At 48.7% G+C, this 22,065-nt stretch overlaps 1 protein-coding gene and 1 pseudogene across 3 annotated transcripts in view; both read right to left on the reverse strand.

Annotated features, from left to right (window-relative positions):
* Positions 1–254: 254 nt before the first annotated feature.
* Positions 255–4,614, reverse strand: LOC111531060 (annotated as a pseudogene).
* A 59-nt stretch (positions 4,615–4,673) lies between these two features.
* Positions 4,674–22,065, reverse strand: part of LOC111531066 (elongation factor-like GTPase 1) — a 48,487-nt gene continuing 31,095 nt past the window's right edge. Inside the window, exons 4-5 of one of the 3 annotated variants that reach the window (XR_002728125.1) lie at positions 12,227–12,311; positions 4,674–4,874 (exon numbers count right to left, since the gene is read on the reverse strand). Coding sequence is in view for 1 of the 3 variants with exons in the window: in XM_023198282.1 (XP_023054050.1) it covers positions 4,758–4,874 (117 nt within the window). In the remaining 2 variants the exon portion in view is untranslated. Of the gene's footprint in view, positions 4,875–9,162; positions 10,503–12,226; positions 12,312–22,065 lie in introns of those variants that run through there. The other 2 variants (XR_002728124.2, XM_023198282.1) reach the window with 2 other exon arrangements.

The following is a 22,065-nucleotide window of genomic DNA, read 5'->3' on the forward strand; positions in this document are numbered from 1 at the left end:
CAGGCACCACAAGGAATGAGGCTTCATTTGGTAGAGCTGTGACCCTCTTCCTCCTCTCCTGACCCTCCAGCTGACCCTTGTCCTCAGACCTCTGCAGAACTTTGACCAAGTGGTGGTGGAAAATTCCGGTGGCTCCAGGGTGGCTCTGGGTGACCCAGGGCTCAGACCAGGGTTCTGGGGTTGAGGGCAGGAGGCTGGAAGAGATGATCTCCCCTAGTCCGCCAAGGCTGCCCAGGCCCCTGAAGTCTGTGATAATCCTCCCACTGTCCGCCAGAATGGGTGCCACCTTCTGGGCGGTGCCAGCCCAGGCCCTCATGTGGGACTGTGCATGCCAGGGTCTGCACACCCTGGGGGAGGCAGGCCCCCTCCCTCTCTCCATCTGCCTCCTCCCTTGGGCTCGCTGCCTCCGCATGCCCTGAGCTGAAGCCTGCCTCCCCTACTCATGGAGCCCTCCAAGGTGCTCCTAGCCCCAGCTCTCTGTTCCTGCAGCACTTTCTGGGCCCAGAATCTGCCTTCTCAGAAGTCGGGGAAGCAAGGTCCCACCTGGTTATAGCCTTCCTGCTCTGCTCTAGGCACTCCTAGCCCTAAAGTCTCCAGCCTGCTGGATACCTTCATCTCCAGCTATGCTGTGGCTCTCCTCATCTTGGGTCTCCTGCTCATCACAGTTGCCATTGTCCTGGTGAGTGTCTGGCTGGGCCTAGGCTCCTTCCTGAGGAGCAGGCCTTGAGCCTTTGAGTTAAGCTGAGGGGTGAGCCGGCCCCATTTACACCCCTGATTTCCCCACCCAAGCCCAGCGTCTCCTCATCCTCCAGCTGGGACCTTGGGGTTTGGGGCCAGGGGTGTGGGCCTGATCCCAGTGTGCTCGCCCTTCTTGTCAAGGTGCTAAACTGGAGGGTGTGCCTTGGGTGCTGACTTTCCCAGGAACTCAGAGCCAGAGAGGGTCAGGCACCAGCCCAATGTCACACAGCCAGGGGCTTCTTCCCTCCTAGACCCCAAGGACTGGACTTGCAGGGCTGGGATAGAGGTGGGGTGGGGGAAAGCAATGCCTTGTCAACCCATGCAGGGAGCCCCACTACCACCCCCAAGGTGCATAAAGTCGAATACCCCTGCTCCCACGTCCATGCCCACTCAGGGCCCTGCTTCAAATGCCTGGCACATCGGCCTCCCGCAGTCCATGCCACAGGTATCGGTCTTGTTTAGAGAGGGGAAAATGTTGTCCAAAAGCTTCCCCTAGCACACAGACCTAGACCACAAAGAGGTCTTAGGTGCGGCTGAGGGGTCCACAGTCTCTGCTGCCCCTTCTGCCACTTGTGGTGCCAGGGACCACGCTTTGGAGAGGGAGAAATGAGAGTGAGCTGGGTGCTCACACACGGGGCACAGCGGACTAGGGAAGGGTCAGCCAGGAGGAAAGGGCAAGGTCTGATACTGTGCGTACACATCACAGAGCCCGCGGAGTCAGGAGACCCAGGGCCAGGTCCCAGCTCTGCGGCTGCTTGGTATGTGACCATGGTTAAGTCGTCTCCCTGGAATCTCCATGCTCGTTGCATGCTGCATGCATCTTCTAGAATGAGCCTGGACCGTGGCTGGCCTCATACTTACTGCGTAGGCTGCAGACCCACAAGTGCTTCTGCAAGGGGCTTTGCTTCTCCTCGTAACAGTGGCATAGGCTGGCCACATGCCCGGGGGGTAGAATGGAGCAGCTCTGGAGGTAGCAGGTGGGGGCTAGTCTTGGGCTCCTGGCCCAGACAAGGCAGGGTACACCTCAGGGTCACAGGGCCTGGCCCGCTCTCTAGCAGCCCTTGGCCCACAGGCTGCCCAGCTGCCCCCCCCACAACCCATACCTTTGGGCAGCCCCCAGCTGCTGCAGTTCACTGTCCAAGGATTCGCCATTGACACTGTGCTTGGCCTCACTGGAGAGGATGAAACTCAGCACTGCCACTGTGGCCTTCACGTCGCCTGACCCTGAGGGACCCGTGGGTGGGGCAGGGGGTGTCACTGTGGCCCCAGCCACCTCTCTGTTGCCCTATTAACTTCAGCTCAAAGCCCACAGGCCTCCTGGAGCCACAGGCATGGTTACTGCTCCAACAGGAGCTGGCGAAGGACAGGAAGGTGAGACTGTCAATGTCTTTCTTTTCCTCATGCTCCTCCACTAGGGAAGGCAGGTTAAGGATATTGCTGGGAGGGGTTCGGGGGAGCCTCTGTACCAGGCACCAGGCTGAGGTCACAGGGTTGCCTGGGGCCTGTGGACTCAGCGGGTTACTCATCAAACTTGGCGTTAGCCGTGAACATCAGGATCTTTTCATACTATGGAGAAAGGCGGCCTTTAGGGGTTGCCAGACCCAGGTTCACCAGCCCCTCATCCACAGCCTAGCTCCTGTGATAAGGACCAGACAGGCTGGAAAGACAAGTATGGGAGGTGCCCAGAGAGGTTAAGAGACTGGGTCACCCATCTCCCTGGGCCTAGTGCAGAGCTTCAGAGTACTGGGGGTCATAAGGTCATGGGACAACGGGGTGCTGGGTCTTGTACTCACATCAATCCCCTGTCCCAGTAGCTCTTTAGTACCTGGCTGTAGAGCAGCTGCAACTTCACAGATGACTGGAAGGGAAGTCCTTACATCAGCCAGACTGGCAAACTTCATCCCTCCTTCCTGGGGACTGGCTCAGAGCAGGCCAGCCACTGATCAAGGTCACAAGGCATGGTAGCACAGGCTGAGAGCACTGAGGCCCTAACCCTAGAGAAACCTCACCATCCTCTACATCCACAATCCCCAGCCCAACGCCCCTCCTCCACCCAGACTAGACCCTGTGCACTCAACCATCTTGGCCAGTGTGCTGATCTCTGCCAGGACCCAGTTGGGACAGTCCAGATCACCACAGAACCAGAACTTCTGCAAGGGAGGGAGGCAGGGAATCAGGCTGGAGGGAAGGCTGAGGTGTGGCCAGGATCCGTGTGTCTCCCACACTGCTGTCCAGCAGGGACCCCTGGTCCCCATCATAGATAGATACCCTCTGGTCACTTGTTCTCCCCTATCACCAGGTTGTTAAGTGAACTTTCTCCCTGACCCACCCTGCCACCAAACCCTGCTCTGAGGTCTACTCCAGGCATTCATCTGCTCAGCAAACATCAACTGAGTGCCTTCTCTGTGCTAGTTCCCACTCTACGTGCTGGGGGTACAGCAGGGGATAAAACAAAGTCCTCTGCCTCACACCTCTCTCCTCTCTTCCCCACACCCACACAACTCCAGCCACTCAGGCTTCCCTGCTGCTGCTGCTCAGGGACACCAGCCTTGCTGCCCCCTCCATGCCTGCTGCACTCTCTGCGTGACTTGCTTATCCTTTATTTCATTCCACTCTGACAAGTGACACCCCGTCAGACCAGCACCTCTTTTTTTTTTTAAGATGGAGTCTCGCTCTGTTGCCCAGGCTGGAGTGCAATGGTGCAATCTTGACTCACTACAACCTCTGCCTCCTGGGTTCAAGCAATTCTCCTGTCTGAACCTCCCAAGTAGCTGGGACTACAGGGATGCGCCACCACATCCGGCTTTTTAAATTTTTAGTAGAGACAGGGTTTCACCACGTCGGCCATGCTGATCTCAAACTCCTGACCTCAGGTCATCTGCACACCTCGGCCTCCCAAAACATTGGGATTACAGGCATAAGCCATTCCATCCTGGTAGGCTGGCCCTTCTTGATCATACTTCCTAAAATAGCCCTTCACACAAGGAAATTTTGGGGGCCAGTGGATATGTTCATTATCTTGATTGTGGTAATTCAAGAGCCAGGAAGATTTGGTCTTTATTTGCCCAGCCTCATCTTCCCTAACCTCCAGATAATACTCTCCCAGCTATGGGAAATGCATTCATTCCTGGGGAGCCATGCTCTCTCTCACCTGAAGTTTCTACACATGCTGTTCCATTTGAAGACACATGCCTCCCACCCTTGCCTCCCAAACCCTGGTACACAAACTGTACTTCAGCCAGCCAGCTCCTGCCATCTGCCTTTAAGGTTGATGGCATCCTCAAGTTGCCCCCTTAGCACCACACACAAGGTGCAGTTAACTTAACTATGACTGCCAATTAAGCCTCTGATTGCCCCTTCCCACGGCAGCTCAAGTCCTCCCAGTGCCTAGCACCCTTCATGGTATACACTAGGCGCTTAGAACGGATGGATGGATGGAGGGATGGATGGATGGATGGATAAGTTGCAACCCCAAAACTACTACTTTCTGGCTCTGGAAAGATTGGAGGTGCTTCCTAACAGCGTGCAAGAGTGAGCCTGATTCTAAGCACTTTCTTCTACAAATCCCACAGCAGGGCTGGGGAAGTGGGTGTCCTTGGGAGGTCCTCTTGGGGCTGGGGAAGACCTGAAAGGACTCCCAGCTCCAGAGAAGCTCCACTTCCTGCCCCGGGAGGCAGGAGCCCCTCCTTTCGCCAGGGAAGCATGGGGACTCTAAGCCTGGCAGGCCTGCTCTTGTCTTACCCGCCCCCTACTACCCCCGCCCCCGTCTCCGGAGTGGGGTGCTGGTGGACTTTTCTCTACCAGACCCACAGCCCTCACGCCCGCACACACTGTTTGTGGAGAGGCCAGTGCTGACAAATCTCCCCCCACGTTTCCGGAGCCACTGGCGTCCCCGAATTCCAGCTCCAGCAGCCCACGCCTCGCTTCACTCCTGGTGTCTCCTCATGGCCCCAGGAAGCCAGGGCCTGGGAATTTATTTTTCGGGTCGAGCGGGGTCAACTGATTCCACGATCACGTGACTAACGGCCTCTGGGAGGGCGGGAGCTGTTCCAGTGAGGTTGAGAGTGGACCGCCGCCCACTGGAAGTGCCTGGGCGAAATGCTGGAGTCTCCTTCTCCTTGTCCCAGAATCCTTCCCTGGAAAAAACCAGCGCCAACCACCAGTTTAACTGACAGTGGAGGTTATTTGTTTAACTTAAGGGAGTAGGATCCCGGGAGCCATGGGGATTCAGGTCATTGCCATGTTTTCCACTGTTAAGCGAACAGCATCATACACAGCTGCGGGCTGTGGCAAAAGACATTTTAAAAACTTTGAAATATACTACACATACAGAAAATTGTACCTATTATTAATATAAAGCTTAATAAGTTTTCGTCAACTGTGGACCTCATATAACCAGCACCCAGATAATAAACCAGATAACTTCTTCAAGTGCATGGGTATTTTATTTCATTTTGATGAATCGTCTAGGTGCCTAGCAAAAAGGGCTGTCATAACTAACATGCTCAGAAAAACTCCTTACAGCTTCAACATCAATAGATGCTTATCTTAAATGTTGCCAGTCTGATGGGGGGAAAGAATCGGTTGCTTAGATTGCAGTGGTAGTCTGCTTACTGGTAGCTTTGAGCTAATGGGTAGTCTAGAACAACTAAGTTTCTGACATTGACTTAAAGAGGCAAAAACAAAAAGACAAAACAGCAACAAAAATACATTAGAGAATAGACTAATAACCAAAGAAGAAACTGAATATAGTCGTCTCTTAGTAACCCCAGGATACTGGTTCCAGGAGCCCAGAGATACCAAATTTCACAGATGCTCAAGTCCCTGAGCATATATATATATATATATGGCATAGTATTTGCATATAACCTGTACACATCCTTCCATATACTTTAAATCAGCTCTGGATTACTATAATACCTAATACAATGTAAATGCTTTGTAAATACCTGTTATCAAGTATTTATAAATTTTTGTTTTTTATTGTTTTACTTTTTCCAATTATTTTTGATGCACAGTTGGTTAAATCCAAGGATCCAGAACCTTAGGATACAGAGGGCTGACTGTAGCTTGAGCTCTCCCCTCAGTTCCATACCTATGCCATGCACCAGGTGCAGCTGGTTTTATTGTTGCAGCCTTTGAAGTTTTCAAAAGACAGAGCTCATGACAAGTATACTACTCTATAGAATAGAAAGAAATGGAAAGTGTCCCAATTCATGGTAAAATTGAGCTCATTTCTGAAGAGTTCTTTTACAAATCATAAGCACTAGCCTGTTGAAAACAACAGTATGTCAAGTTACTAGACTATCCTATACCATGTCAAAGAAAAATTTTAAGAACATAAGACCTGTAATCATAGCACTTTGGGAGGCCAAGGCCTGTGGATTGCTGGAGCCCAGGAGTTCTGGACCAGCTTGGGCAACATAGGGAGAATCCAGTCTTTACAAAAAATTAGCCACTTGTGCTGGTATACACATGTCTTCCCAGCTACCTAAGAGGCTGAGGTCAGAGGATCTCTTGAGCCTGGGAGGTGGAGGCTGCAGTGAACCATAATGGTGCCATTGTACTCCATCCAGCCTGAGTAACAGAAGGAGATCATCTCAAAAAAAAAAAAAAAAAAAAAAAAAAGGCTGGGCACAGTGGCTCATGCCTGTAATCCTAGCACTTTGGGAAGCCAAGGCAGGCAGATCACCTGAGGTCAGGAGTTGGAGGCTAGCCTGGCCAACATGGCAAAACCTGTCTCTACTAGCACCACTGCATTCCAGCCTGGGCAACAGAGTGAGACTCCATATAAAAAAAAAAAAAAAACATAAGAATGGCTCAATTTTTATCCTATCAATAGCTTAAAGGAGAGAAAAATGGATAGATTTGGAAAACCATTTTTTATTTAAAAAGAGAAAATTAGGAACAGATGAAAACTGTCTTAAGAGTATTTGAAAAATGAAACAGCAAGTTTAACATCAGACAGACAAAATATTTAAATTGAGAAATAAAGTTAAAAAGTGGGTGGCGTGCCCTTTTAATATCATACTGGAGCATTGTTTCATAGATACTTGTTTTACTATTAGGGATGATTTGATTATTTAGAGCTATGGTTCTCACACATTATAGTGCATCATAATCACCTGCAGGGCTTGTGATACTGGCTGCTGGGCCCCACACCAGAGTTTCTAACTCAGTAGGACTGAGGTGGGGCCTGAGCATTGCATGTCTATGTTCCAGGTGACGCTGATGCTTCCAATGTGAGATCATGCTTTGAAAACCACTAGTGTGGGGAAATATACTAGAGAATGTGTTATGAATATACTTGAGAATATGTATATAAGTTAACTAAACAGATTTCTGTCCAGTAGAAAAAATAACTCCCAAAGGTGACAGTTTTATTTCCTTGTACATTTTTTTTTTTTTTGACAGAATCTTGCTGTGTCGCCCAGGCTGGAGTGCAGTGGCATGATCTCGGCTCACTGCAGCCTCTGCCTCCCAGGTTCAAGCAATTCTACTGCCTCAGCCTCTTGAGTAGCTGGGACTTGAGTAGCAGGCGCCCGCCACCCTGCCTGGCTAATTTTTGTATTTTTAGTAGAGACAGGGTTTCACCATGTTGGCCAGGCTGATCTTAAACTCCTGACCTCAGGTGATCTGCCTGCCTTGGCCTCCCAAAGTGCTGGGATTACAGGTGTGAGCCACCATGGTGTGAGCCACCATGCCTGACCTCCCTATAGGATATTAACAAGTTTTGTCTCTTATCTCAGGATGCATTTCAGAATGGCCTTCCTGGAGCACTATAGACGCTGTCTCTCAAAACACTCCTTGAACTAGCTTCACCGTGTTGCTGACTCCCTTGTAATTTAAAGAAAATATCTTATCCATATTCCTTCATTATTTGTATGAAAGTCAAGTATTTCATATTGTGAAAATTATACTTCAGGCTGGGTGCAGTGGCACACACCTGCAATCCTAGCACTTTGGGAGGCCGAAGTGGCAGGATCACTTGAGGCCAGGAGTTTGACACCAGCCTGGCCAACATGTCAAATCCCATGTGTACTAAAAAAAAAAAAAAAATCAAAATTAGCCAGGTGTGGTTGCACACACCTGTAGTTCCAGCTACTTGGGAGGCTGAGGCACAAGAACTGTTTGAACCCGGGAGGCAGAGGTTGCTATCAGCTGAGATCATGCCACTGCACTCCAGCCAGAGCCAGAGCCAGACTCTGTCTCAAAGAAAAAACAAAGGAAAGAAAGAAAACTATACTTTGATACAGTATGCTAATATAAAGGATATGATATAGTTTGGCTCTGTGTCCCCATCCAGATCTCATCTTGAATTGCAATAATCCCCATGTGTCAAGGGTGGGACCAGGTCAAGATAACTGAATCATGGGGGCGGTTTCTCCCATGCTGTTCTCATCATAGTGAGTTCTCATGAGATCTGATGGTTTTACAACAGGTTTTCCCCTTTGCTCAGCTCTCCTCTCTCCTGCTGCCCTGTGAAGAGGTGTCTTCTGCCATAATTGTAAGTTGTCTGAGGCCTCCCCAGCCATGCAGAACTGTGAGTCAATTAAACATCTTTTCTTTATAAATTACCCAGTTTTGGGTGTTTCTTCATAGCAGCGTGAGAATGGACTAACACAGTGTACTAATAACAGCCCAGACAGTAGTATACAGGTACTACTATACTTTGATGCTAGAGGGATTCCCATTAAGCTCAGGAGCAGTATGTGCTATCATTACCATGATCCAACATTGTTCCAGAGGTTTTTAGGTCAGCAGTTCTCAACTGGAGGTGATTTTGCCTCCCCTGGGGACAGTTGGCAAGATCTGAAATCATTTTAGCTGTCACACTGAGGAGTGCTACTAGCATGTAGCAGGCAGAGGCTGGAGATGCTGCTAAACATCTGCAAGGCACAAACAGCTCCATAACAAAGAATTATCCAGCCCAAAACGTCAATAGTGCTGGTGCTGAGAAACCCTCGTCTAGACAAATAAAACATGGGAAATCTATTAACATAAACGTGGGAAAATAATAAACTATTATTTGCCAATGGTAGTCTAGGAGGTCCCAAAGAAGCACCTGAAGAAGTTAGATTTTGCAGGGGCTGTATGGTGTCTCATGCCTGTAAACCCAGTGTATTGTGAGGTTGCATTGGGTGGATCTGTTGAGGCCTGGAGTTCAAGAGCAGCCTGGGCAACATAGTGAGACTGCATCTCTACCAAAAATTTAAAAATTAGCCAGGTGTGGTGGTGCGCTCTGAGAGTCCCAGCTGCTGAGGTGGGAGTATCACTTGAGCCCAGAAGCAGCTGTGATCATGCCACTGTACTCAAAAAAATTTTTTTTAGAGACAAGGTTTTTCTCTGTTACAGATGGGGTCTTGCTATGTTGCCCAGGCTGGTCTCGAACTTCTGACCTCAAGCAGTCTTTCTGCCTCAGATTACAGGCATGAGCCACTGCCCCTGGCCTCAAAAAAAGAAAAAAAATTAAAAAATACATTACAGGGTGTTATGTGGCCTGTTGTAAGATGTTGGAAAACAGTTGTGCATGTGAACCCGCTGTAACCAGTTATAAAAGTATCAGGATCATTAAGAAATATACTGGGTCTGGGTTTCCCAAGATTTGGTTCCTGCTGAAAGAATGAGATAGACCGTTTCTTCCACCCCTCCACACCTCCCTGCAAGAACCAGGATTGTGCATTTTGAAGGAGAGGCTCTTACTTCTGGCAGGCCACAGGGGGCATGCAGAGTCTTTCTGCCAGTGTTTTTTTGGGCACTTGGATAAAGACCCCCTGTCCAGGCCTTTGCTTAGGATATTTGGCCCATGGAGGAATAACGCTGGAATCACCTGGGAGGTACAGAAGCTTTCACTGGAAGGAGGGGTGACCTGAACTCCAGGTTCTGTGCCTACATTCTGTTCCCATGTAGCACCCTGTTAGTGGTGACTGGGGCCTGGAAGTCAGGGGCCTTGGTGACCAAGTGTTGGGTGGACAGAAGGAGCTGAGGGAGGTGAGGGGCATCTCTCCAGCACCACCTCCTACCCCGTCCCCAAATCAATGCCCTCTGTCGGCTCAGACACAGCCCCGGCCAGCAGCAGTGTGGGTCAGGAACAGTGAATGCACTCAGCACGGATCTGTTCCATAGTCTCAACCTCACTTCATCTCAGGTTGGGGTGAGTGAGTCCCCGCAGCACTGATATGATGTCCTGTCAGCTGAGAACATTCAGCTTGATTTAGAAAGATAAGCTGGGACATCTCTTGGGCATGGCGTGTGGAGCAGTACCATCCCTCTGTGGCAGCGAGCCAAGCAATAAACCAGAATGTGCAAAACCTGTGTCCCAGAATCACCATTCCTGGAGGAAAAGCCTATATTGTCAAGATGCCCACTCCTAAATTAACCCAGACATTCCATCCAGCGTCAAAAAACTAGTAGAATTTTGACATTAATACACTAACCCTCAGGTCTATACAGAAATGTGTAAGAATAACCACAGGCTATAACGTGTGGTCATTGAGAGAGAGGAGCCTATCAGAACAAATGGAACCAAGTCCAGACACATGTCTGTCTAGGTGCAAGATGTCAGGCTGTGTATCAGCCAGGGAAGCAGACCACGAGGAGATATTTATTAAGATTTAAAACCAGGCTCCGTAGAGCTCGGGCCTGTAATTCCAGCACTTTGGGAGGCTGAGGTGGGAGGATCACTTGAGCCCAGGAGTTTGAGGCAGCAGTAAGCTATGATCGTGCCACTGCATTCCAGCCTAGATGACAGAGCAAAACCCCATCTAAAAAAAAAAAAGAAAAAAAAAAGTGCTCAGATGCACCCTTACATGAAGCCACCTTTGCACAGCTTCCAAGACTGGTGAGGCCTCACTCAGGACCACGAGGACCAGCCGTAGCTCAGTTTCCACCACCTGAGTGGCACAGAGTCTTCAGTCTCTGTTGGGTCTTAGATCCCCCATTCAAGCCCCTTGTGCCCAAGCTCTGCCTCATTATGGCCTCCTCTTCCACCTTCCAAAAGGGAACCCTGCTCATGCTCTCCAGCCCGCAGAAGTGCCTGCGTCTCTAGGAAGCCCAGCTTGCTGACTCTGGGCTCTATGTAGGAGAGCTGGGCAGGCTGGATCCCAACACTGAGTTCAGTCTCGGGGGTCTCCACCCATGCTAGGCTTCCACTGATGGGACATAAGTGGCCTGGGGGTCCTTTACATCCACACAAGAGCCACATGGTGACCAGGAATGGGGTTCTGAGAGGTTAAATGACTTGCCCAGGGCCCCAGAGCTGGCTAGAATTCCTGCACTGCCACATCCAAGGCCGCGTTTGGGCCTCCCACTCAGTGGCCGAGACACCCCTCTGCATCTACCAGGCTGGGAAACACATGTCTGCTGCAGCTTCCTCCCAGTGACTTACAGCAGCTGCAGATTTCTGGGGGGCCTTCTACAGGGCCCACTGCAACAGGGAGCGTAGAACTCTTACAGAGCCCTGCATTCTCTCTCCCCGCCTTCAGCTCTGAACTCATGTACTAGCTGGTCTGATGTAAGGACAGGTCTTGGTGAGGGAGTCAAGGCTCTGGTCAGTAGCCCAGGCCTTCAGGAATCAGGTGACGTCAATCTGGAGAGGAGGTGCCTGCTGTGGGAAGCAAGCATGGACCAGGGTCCTGGCCCCCTGCCGGGGCAGCCCCTCTTCCTTCCCAGGGTTTTCTGAGGATCTGAAGGCATCTGAGGTAAAGTGCAGTGTTCAGCTGTGTCCTGCAGTCCAGGAAAGCCAAAGAGAAGATGCTCTTCCTGTTGTCCACCAGGCACCCTGGCAGAGAATAGCCTCAGCCCACCCCAGCCCAACACCAGATCCCAGGGACTGATCCACCTGTAAGAGGCAGCATGAGACTGCCCCCATTGTCCCCAGAGAGTCCCCTCAGTCATGGGTTTGACCAGGGTGCAGGTGGGCCCTGCAGGCTGGTTCAGAGTGAGTGTGGCTGTCCATTGGTCCTCTGAAGAGCCTCAGGGTCTTGTGGCAGCTGGTGTGTGTCTGGGCTTGGAAGTAGAGGATGTCCCCCAGCCAGAGAGCAGGGGATACTTGTTCTGCATTCCACTCCTCTGCAAGGACAGGGACCCCAGGCTCTGGGCACCCCAGACCTGCCTGCCCTACCCACAGCCTACCACCGTTTGGCCCAGGCAAGTCGTCTTGGCTCCCACAGAGGGAGCCACCCTTCCCACCTCCTGATGTTTGCCCACACCTGTCAAGTTCCATTCTGGAAAAACCCTCCACATCCTTGGGAAGACACCTCCTCCTTGACTCCTTTCCAGAGCTATCGCCCCCACTTTCATTTTCTACCTATCATTCGATGCAGAGACCAGCTACTTCCCTGGGCCAGGACTGCTCTGGAGGCAGGGAGGTTGTGACCAGGCCGTGGGGTGTAGCAAAGCACCAGGTATAGACAGGGCTCTCCAGGCACACCTGGGCAGAGAGGTCACAGGCCCACAGGTGAATGCCCCTCCTTCCGGCCCCACCTACCTCACAGGCACAAAGAGGGAGGCTTCACAAGGAGGTTGAGGTAAACAGGGGAGCCTGGGTCACTTCTGTCTGATCTCCTGCCCTCCTGGAAGAAAGCCAGAGGTTGGAGCTGGGAGGTGTCGAGAGCCCTGGCCCAGACCTGGTTTCACTGATGAGGCTCAGGGAGGGGCTGGGTCAGCCCAAGTCACTGAGTCCATAAGGGACGGTCCTGATCATAACCCAGGACCCCAGAGCTAGCTGAGGTCCCATCCCTTTCCCACATAGACCAAGGTAGGGGCATGAACTGGCTTCTGGCTTCTAAGGTTGAGGCCCAGCACACCTTTCCCTCCCCTTGCCTGCAGCTGTTGTCACATATCAAAAGTGAGTTATTCCTTGAGGGCCTGGAGGCACAGCTTCTTGGGCCAGGATTGGCCCTGGAGGATTGGCCAGGTGGCCAATCCAAACAAGTCCCTGTGTGTCCCCACCACCCAGGCCTTGTCACGCCACGCAGCACGTGGGGGCACCAGGATATCCTGGGCGATATCAGGGACGAGCCCTCCCTGAGGCTCCCACAGCAGTACTGCTGCCCCCAGACCTGCTACAAGCCCTGTGTCCATCCAGTCTTTGAGAACCTGGCCCCTCACACATACCTGGCCCACTCCTCACACCTGGCTTTCCCGTGAAAAGTGGAACTGGTTCCACCTGGGCCAGTTGGAGAAGGGCCTCAGGAAATTACCATTTTGGGAATTTGTTCCAATCATTCATGCATTTATTCACCAAATACCCACTGTACACTCTTCTGCACCAGGCTGGGTTGATGGTCAAGCGGAACACATGTCCCAAGAAGTTTTCCTCTCTTTAGAGACAGACAGGCGGACTCTCACACCATGAGGTGCCCTCTGGGCTAGGGGGTGCCCAGGGCTGGATGCAGGGGAAGGCCTTGCCCACAGGAGGTCCTGGTGGGTACGGACGTGGAGGCCACCATGGGGTAAAGGTGTCCAGAGAGAGCACCTAACATGTGCCTAGGCCCAGGGTGTGACCTGGGGCAGGTGCGGGGCTGCTCTATCTGGAAGGCCTCCTGACTCTGCCGATGATAGGCTGTGGCTGGATAAGTCTTCATGTCGATTTTTAACATTTAATATGTGTTGATGATGTAACTAAACATCATTGTGACAAAAATCATGAAATACAGAAAAGTTGAAAACACAAAAAACCGGTAGACCCCTTCTCTCCCTAAATAACTGTTTCAACAGTATTTTCTGACTTTTTTTCCTACGTAACTGCAGCTGTAAACATACGCTGCACAAGATAGTATCCTTTGCCATATTCTGTTTTGGAGCTGGATTTTTCAGTCAGCAGTGAATAGAGGCAGGCTTTAAACAGGCCAGGAATTGTGCAGACCCTGGGAAAGGAGACTGACCATGTTGCTGGGTGACCTTGGGCAAGTCTTGCCCTCCTCAGAGCTTGAATTCTCTCAGTCCAATAAAGGGCTGGAAGGGGTGTAGTAGGACTACATCAGCGCATCCCAAACTCAGAACTGCCACGTGGAGCCGTGTGAGCTGTCACTGCACAGCCCCAGGGTCAGGACCATTCTTGTCATAGCCTCTGTGAGTGGGGCTCCTGCCCAAAAATGTGGTGTGCGAGCCTGGGGCCCACAAGAGGATTTTAGGCAATATACAGATGCATTTATTTTTACCATTACCTTCTATTTGCAGTAAATGAGAACGATGCTCACCAGGAGGTCTCACTTCCTGCCTCGCTTCCCGAATAGCTGAAACCATAGGCTCACGCCACCATGCCTGGATATTATTGTATTTTTTGTAGAGACGGAGTTTCACCATGTTGCTCAGGCTCGTCTTGAACCCTTGGGCTCAAGCAATTCACCTGCCTTGGTCTCCCAAAGCAAGTTTCCTCTTTAAATACATTTATTTAGGTTTTAAAAATGAGTTGACTTAAAGCACATGAATAGATCTTTAACACCAACCACTGGGAAAATGCAAATTAAAACCACAGTAAGATATCACTACATATTTATTAGAACAGCTCCAATCAAACATAGTGGTAATAGCAAATATTGGTGAGGATGTAGACAAAACTCACTCTCTCATACGTCACTGGTGGGAATATAAAATGGTACAGACACTCTAGAAAATAGTTTGGCAGCTTCTTTAATTAAACATACACCTTAATATATGACCCAGCAATTGCTTCTGGGCATTTGTACCAGAAAATAAAACTGATGTCTGCACAAAAACTCACACATGATTGTTCATGGCAGATTTATTTGTAATAGCCCCAAACTGGGAACAACCAAACACCCCCTGTAGTTGAATGGTTAAGCAAACTGCTACATCCATTCTATGAAATACTATTCAAAAATAAAAAGGGTGCCAGGCCCAGTGGTTCATGCCTGTAAACTCAGCCCTTTGGGAGGCCAAGCTAGGTGGATTGCCTGAGGTCAGGAGATCGAGACCAGCCTGGCCAACATGGTGTAACCCCATCTCTACTAAAAATACAAAAAAATTAGCTGGATATGGTGGCAGGCACCTGTAATCCCAGCTGCACAGGAGGCTGGGGCAGGAGAATTGCTTGAACTTGGGAGGCAGAGGTTGCAGTGAGCTGAGATTGTGCCATTATACTGGGTAACAACAGCAAAACTTCATCTTAAAAAAAAGAAAGAAACCAGGCATGGTCATGGGTGCCTGTAATCCCAGCTACTCAGGAGGCTGAGGCAGGAGAATTGCTTGAACCCAGGAGGTGGAGGTTGCAGTGAGCTGAGATCACGCCACTGCATTCCAGCCTGGGTGACAGTGAGACTCCATCACAAACAGAAAAAAACAATAAAAAGGAATATGCACAACTTGGATGGATCTCAAAGGGCATTTGCTGAGTAGAAAAAAAAAAAAAAGCCAGTGTGTCAAAAGGCCACATGCTGTGTGATTCCATTTGTATAATGTTCTTTTTTTCTTGTTTGGTTTTATTTTGTCTTTGAGATGAAGTCTCACTCTGTGGCCCAGACTGGACTGCAGTGGCATGATCTTGGCTCACTGCAGCCTCTGCCTCTGCCTCCCGGGTTCAAGTGATTCTTGTGCCTCAGCCTCCCAAGTAGCTGAGAGTACAGGTGCACACCATCATACCTGGCTAATTTTTATATTTTTAGTGGAGACAGGGTTTTGCCATGTTGGCCAGGCTGGTCTCAAACTCCAGGCCTCAACAGTTCCACCTGCTTCAGCCTCCCAAAGCCCTGGGATTATAGGTGTGAGCCACTGTGCCAGGCCTTCATTCATTCATTCCTTGAGAGACTCTCACCCTTGAGTCTCACCCAGTCTCAGGCTGGACTGCAATGGCAGGATCACTATAGCCTCCCCTTCCCAGATTCAAGTGATTCTCCTGCCTCAGCCTCCCACGTAGCTGGAACTACAAGTTGGTGCCACCATGCCTGGCTAATTTCTGCATTTTATAATGTTTTTGAAGTGAGAAGATTATAAAGACAGAAAGCAGATCAGTGGTTGCCAGGAGTAGGAATAGTGGAGGGGAAGACCCAGGAATAAGTGCAGAGGAATAGCAGGAGGGGGATTTTTGTGGTGGTGGAACAGTTCTGTCTTGATTATAGTGGTGGTTAAAGGAGTCTACATATGTGATAAAATGGCATAGACCTAGACATGTGACATTGTTAGATATTGTCCTACATTTATACAAAATAGAACCTTTGGAGGAAACTGAGTGAGGAGTCCATGAAACCTCTCTGTACCACCTTTGAAATTTCCTCTGAATCTATATTTTGAAATAAAGGGTTACAATTTTTAAAGTTGCTTTAGACAAAAATATTAAACAAAAACAATGCTGATTGTATGTAGGGCTGGCAAACCTTTAACACACTGAATGACTGGCATCTCTAATCCATCCAATGTCCAATTGCCCCTGGCCAGGATCTGTTCTAGGCTAGGTCGCCTGCTGTAAGATAGGACTCTGGATTCTCTCCTGCTTGGCTTTGGGGTAGAGATGTCAGATAAAATATAGGACGCCCAGTTAAATTTAGATTTCTGATAAAAAGTAAACTATTTTTTCAGTAAGTATGTACCATGCATATTTAGGATATACTTACACTAAAACTTATTTCTCTAAATTCTTTCTTCACCATCTTCACAGGTGTTGATATTTCTCTAAATTATTTCATGTATGTATGTGGTTACTTTAAAGCTCTTGCCTGCTAATTCCAATGTATGAGCCATTTACGGGTCTTTTTTTTTTTTTTTTTTTTTTTTTGAGATGGGGTTTTGCTCTTGTAGCCCAGGCTGGAGTGCAATGGCGCCATCTTGGCTCACTGCAACCTCCACCTCGCCTGGCTGGTCTTGAATTCCTGATCTCAGGTGATCTGCCTGCCATATCCTTCCAAAGTGCTGGGATTACAGGTGTGAGCCACCATGCCTGGCCCTTTTGTTTGTGTGTTTCTTTGAGATAAGATCTCACTCTGTTGTCCAGGCTGGAGTGCAGTGGCATGATCTCAACTCACTGAAACCTCTACCTCCCAGGCTCAAGCCATCCTTTCACCTCAGTCTTCCAAGTATCTGGGACCACAGGCACATGCCACCAACAGTCCTAACTGGTTTCGTGGAAGACAGTTTTTCCACAGACAGGGTCAGGACAGTGGTTATGATATGAAACTGTTCCACATCAGATCATCAGGCATTAGATTCTCATAGTGTGAAACCTAGATCCCTCACATGTGCAGTTCACATTAGGGTTCACGCTCCTATGAGAATCTAAAGCCTGCTGATCTGATGGGGGGCGGAGCTCAGGCAGTAATGCTCGCTGCCCACCACTCAACTCCTGCTGTGCAACCTGGTTCCTAACCAGGAACCAGGTCACCGACTGGTACAGTCCACAGCCTGGGAGTTATAGACCCCTGCACACCACCACACCCAACTCATTTTTGAATTTTAGTAGAGATGGGGTTTCGCCATGTTGCCCAGGCTGGTCTCGAAGTCTTGAGCTCAAGTGATCTACCTGCCTTGGCCTCCCAAAGTGCTGGGATTACAGGTGTGAGCCACCATGCACAGTGGGTCTATTGCCTAATGCCTGAAGACAATTTTATCATGTACTTTGTCCAGCTTTGTAGTTGTTTATGCTGGGAGACTATCATCAATACAGGTACTCCGTCATGGCCACAATTCAAAGTATGATTAATATATTCATTCTATTCTAAAAGTAGAGAAAACAAAGACAAAGGATTCTAAGAAAAATGGAAAGAAATGAAAGTTCAAAGAAAAAGAATCGCAAATGCCGCTGACACATAGGAAAAAATGTTTAACTTCACTGATAATAAGAAAGATACAATTTTAGGCTGGGTGCTGTGGCTCACACCTGTAATTCCAGCACTTTGGGAAGCTGAGGTGGGAGGGTCACTTGAGGCCATGAAGTGGAGGTGGCAGTGAGCCGAGATGGTGCCACTTGGGGTGACAGAGCGAGATCCTGTCTCAAAGAAAAAAAAAAAAAAAGATAGAAATGTAAACAACATCCTGCAACCTCTACATGTGGCCATGATTGCTAACAGGGACCAGATTTGCAAACCTTGATAGATCCAACTTATTTCAAGTAACTTAACTAGTGTTGGAACAGAGTCCCACACTATTTAAACGAAAACAAAATCCAACAATCACAACACAAAAACACAATGTCTACCAGTCAATAAAAAATTACCAGGCAATGGCCAGGCACAGTGGCTCATGCCTGTAATCCCAGCACTTTGGGAGGCCAAGGTATGCAGATTGCTTGAGGACAGGAGTTCAAGGCCAGCCTGGCCAACATGGCTAAATCCTGTCACTACTAAAAACACAAAAATTAGCCGGGTGTGGTGGTGCACACCTGTAGTCCCAGCTACTTGGGAGGCTGAGACACAAGAATCACTTGAACCTGGGGGACGGAGATTGCAGTGAGATGAGATCACACCACTGCACTCCAGCCTGAGTGACAGAGTAAGACCCTGTATCAAAAAACAAACAAACAAGCAAAAAACCCACAGGTAAAATAGTACCTATAACCAGGAGAGAAATAAATCAATGGAAATAGGCCCAGAAATGACAGAGATGATGTAATTAGCAGACAAAGACATTAAAAAACATATTATAAATACGCTCCATCTGTTCAAGAAGGCTAAAAATTCTGAACATGATGAGAAGAGAGAAATGGAAGACATATTGACAAAAAAAAAAAAAAAAAAAAAAAAAAGCAACAAACCACACAGGCTAGGTGAAGTGGGTCACGCCTGTAATCCCAGCACTTTGGGAGGCTTAGATGCAAGGATTGCTTGAGCCCAGGAGTTCAAGACCAGCCTGGGCAACAAAGGGAGACCTATCTCTATAAACAATTTTTAAAAATATCCAGGCATGGTGGCATGCACCTGCAGTGCCAGCTACTCAGGAGGCTGAGGCAGGAGGATCACCTGAACACAGGAGGTCGAGGTTACCATGAGCTGTGATTGCACCACTGCACTTCAGCCTGGGCAACACAGTGAGACCCTGTCTCAAAATAAAACAAAAAGAATGACTAGAGATGAAATAGTTACCTCTGCAGATATGGGATTAAAAGCAGTTGAAGTCAGTGAAGCTAGGTGTGGTGGCTCATGCCTGTAATCATTCCAACACTTTGGGAGGCCGAGGCAGGAAGACTGCTTGAGGCCTGGAGTTCGAGACCAGCCTGGGCAACATAGTGAGGTCTCATCTCTACAAAAAAAAAAAAAAAAAAACACAATAAAACATTTTCAAAAAATTTAATGAAGACAAAACACAGACTTTCTCACACAAAGAAAAGCCAAGATAATCACCAGCAGGCCTGCACTCTGAGAAATGTTCAAAACAGTTCTTTGGTCAGAAGAAAAATGACACTGTATAGAAATTTGGATCTACACAAAGGAATGAGGACCACTGACATAATAAATACATGGATAAACAGAAAAGATCCTATTTTCTCATTTTGTGATGTCTAGAAATAATTGAGGCAAAAGTAGTAACATATTGTGGGGTTCATGACAGGTGGAGGTAAAACAATGACAAGAATAGCACAAGGGACAGGAGGGGAAATGTAAGAATACTATCATAAGGTGGCAGTCACAGTTGAGGGAGGTGATAAATCTCTGTGATTCCACCTAGAATACTGCATTGCTCCTGGAAGTGGGAAGAGGGAGTTTCAGAGACTTCCCCTGGGCTCTTCCTACTATAGTGGCTCATACCTACAGCTCAGGGAGTAAAGTAAGAGCTCTGTTACCTTCTAAGCATACTTATATCAATTGCATATTTAGGGACAGATAAATGACAACGGGATGGGGCTGCAGCCTCTTCATCCAGGGATCCATTTATTACCTAGCCTTCACATGTTCTCAGTCTTTTGGAGAGGGGACATTGTGGCATTGTGGGTCTTCTGGTGTCAGGGTCAGCTCTAATCCTATATAAATGGTCCTCAAACAATCTGGGTATTCCCTTTTCATCAGCTACAGTTACATTCATCAATGACCCTACATCCCTTTGGAGAATAATTAATGAATACCATGTGGTGATGTTGCAGGATCTTTTTCCAAGAATACCCAGCCTCCCCTATAATCAATGAGCTATAGGTCTTAATTGTCTCAGTCTGAAAACTGGGTAGGAAATTGCAAATTTTTGTTGCAGGCTTCTGCGCACCAGGTCTTGTTGTTGTTGTTTCCTGAATACACAAATCAGGAAACATCCTAGGGCTCATACCTGTAATCCCAACAATTTGGGAGGCCGAGTCAGGAGGATTGCTTGAGCTCAGAAATTTGATACCAGTCTAGACAACAATAGCAAAACCTCATTTTCACTAAAAATTAAAAAAAAAAAAAAAAAGAAAAAAAAAAAGAAAAAAGGCCAGGCATGGTGGTGCATGCCTATAATTCCAACTACTTGGGAGGCTGAGGTGGGAGGATCACTTGAGCCCAGTGGATTCCGAATCTGCTGGCATATAACGAACCATTCCAACATTCCTACCTCCCTGTACTTTCCGGCTTCTTTGATGCTTTGCAAATGCAGTTCTATAATCTCCACCTAATTCCCTGCAGCAACTGTTCCATCCACATTTCAAGGAGCCACTGCAGCAGCATGTTAGGGCCCCAGGTGTCCTTGCCAAGCCATTAAATCCTGAGAGCGCTCCCACATCAGTGTATTCTCGTGTATACAGCCTTTAGTCTCCCCATGGTCCAACATTCTTATGTCCAGTCCTCCACCTCCTCTCCCAGATTCTGCGAGTACACACTCGACAGCTACTGCAACATTTTTGGGAAAAAATCATTCTCCCAGAGCAGACTGTGCTTGTGACCTTGGGCCATGATGAGGAATGACCAGAGCCTGGTGTCAATGTGGGGCAGCAATGATGATACACCTCATCCTGCTGTAAGGCCTTGTTGGAGGCTCTTTGCCTAGTCTCCAGGCAAGGGACAGCTGCCCTTCTCTTAGCGAGGAAAGGGAGCTACTTCTTTTAGTCCAGAGCATTGAGTGGAAACTGGAGGTTCGAAGTTCTCAGACGTATCCACTTAAGTTTCCCCATACCAGATATCAGGATCCCATTGCTCCTCTCCCCTCCCCTCCCCTCTTTTCTCTTCTCTCCTCTCTTTTCTTTTCTCCTTTCTCTTATTTCTTTTCCCTCCTCTTCTTTTTCTTTTCTCTTCTTTCTCTTTCTTTGTTTTTCACATGGGATCTCACCCTGTCACCCAGGCTGGAGAGCAGTGATGTGATCTCAGCTCCCTGCAACCTCCACCTCCCTGGCCCAAGGGATCCTCAGTCTCCTGGGTAACTGGGACCACAGGTACATGCTACCACATCTGGTTAATTTTCATATTTTTTTATAGGGGTGGGATTTCACCATGTTACCCAGACTGGTCTCGAACTCCCAGGCTCAAGTGATCCTCCTGCCTCAGCCTCCCAAAGTTCTGGGATTATAGATATGAGCCACTGCACTCACATCTCCTTTTCCTTAAGTAATTCTAAATAGACTAAATCATAAAATAAAATTTGTATATTTTGGGGAAATGACACAAAACTACCATGACAGCTAAAATTAAAAGAGTTTATTTCTCGATTTTCTGCTGTGTGCATGTGTGCGTGTGCACACTTGTCCTTGGTTGGCGCCGTATGTGTGTACCTGCTGTAGCTATTGGGTCAATCTGCACAATGTCTGACTCCACAATTTCCAGCAAACAAAAGCTCTACACGGCCTAATATTCAAGCAGTCGAGACTGAAGCAGCAGTCTCCTCCTGTTTTTAATTTGAATTAAACTGCCAGGCTGCACTTCTGTGGGAAACTGACAATATTCAACAAGAAGTTTCCAGGTGAGGCCTGTCACCCTCCAGTGTAACTTTAGGCCTGCTTGGCAGGGGGACTGGCTTTGGCTGAAGGCTGGGTCAAGAGGGCTCCCCTGGTATGGCACATTCCCATCGTAGGGAGGGAACTCTGTTGGGAGCATGAGATGGACCAAGAAGACCCATCCATTAGGAAAGTGGCCCTTGGTCTGTCCAGTTTTAGTGGAAGAGGGTGATTGGCGCAACGACCACTTCTGATGGGAAAACTAGTCGGAGACATGGACGTTCATTGTCTTTACCATGTGTGTCCCACCAGGACCCAAACTGGAGAGATGAAAAGTTCCAGAAGACAGATCAAGAGTGGTGGACATGCCATGACTGCCCAGGCTGGGATCCTCCCACCACCCCTTAGTCCTGCCCTCTGGAACCCTGGGCAGGCTGGTGGAAGTCCTTTTTGTGGTCTGGGCTTCTGGGCAGGATGACTATGGCTTCCTAACACCCACGTGGGGCAGCCTAGTGTAAAGATCCTGAAAACAGGGGAATAGCAATTGA

Source organism: Piliocolobus tephrosceles, chromosome 6 (genome assembly GCF_002776525.5).
Source record: "Piliocolobus tephrosceles isolate RC106 chromosome 6, ASM277652v3, whole genome shotgun sequence".
NCBI classification, from domain to species: domain Eukaryota; kingdom Metazoa; phylum Chordata; class Mammalia; order Primates; family Cercopithecidae; genus Piliocolobus; species Piliocolobus tephrosceles.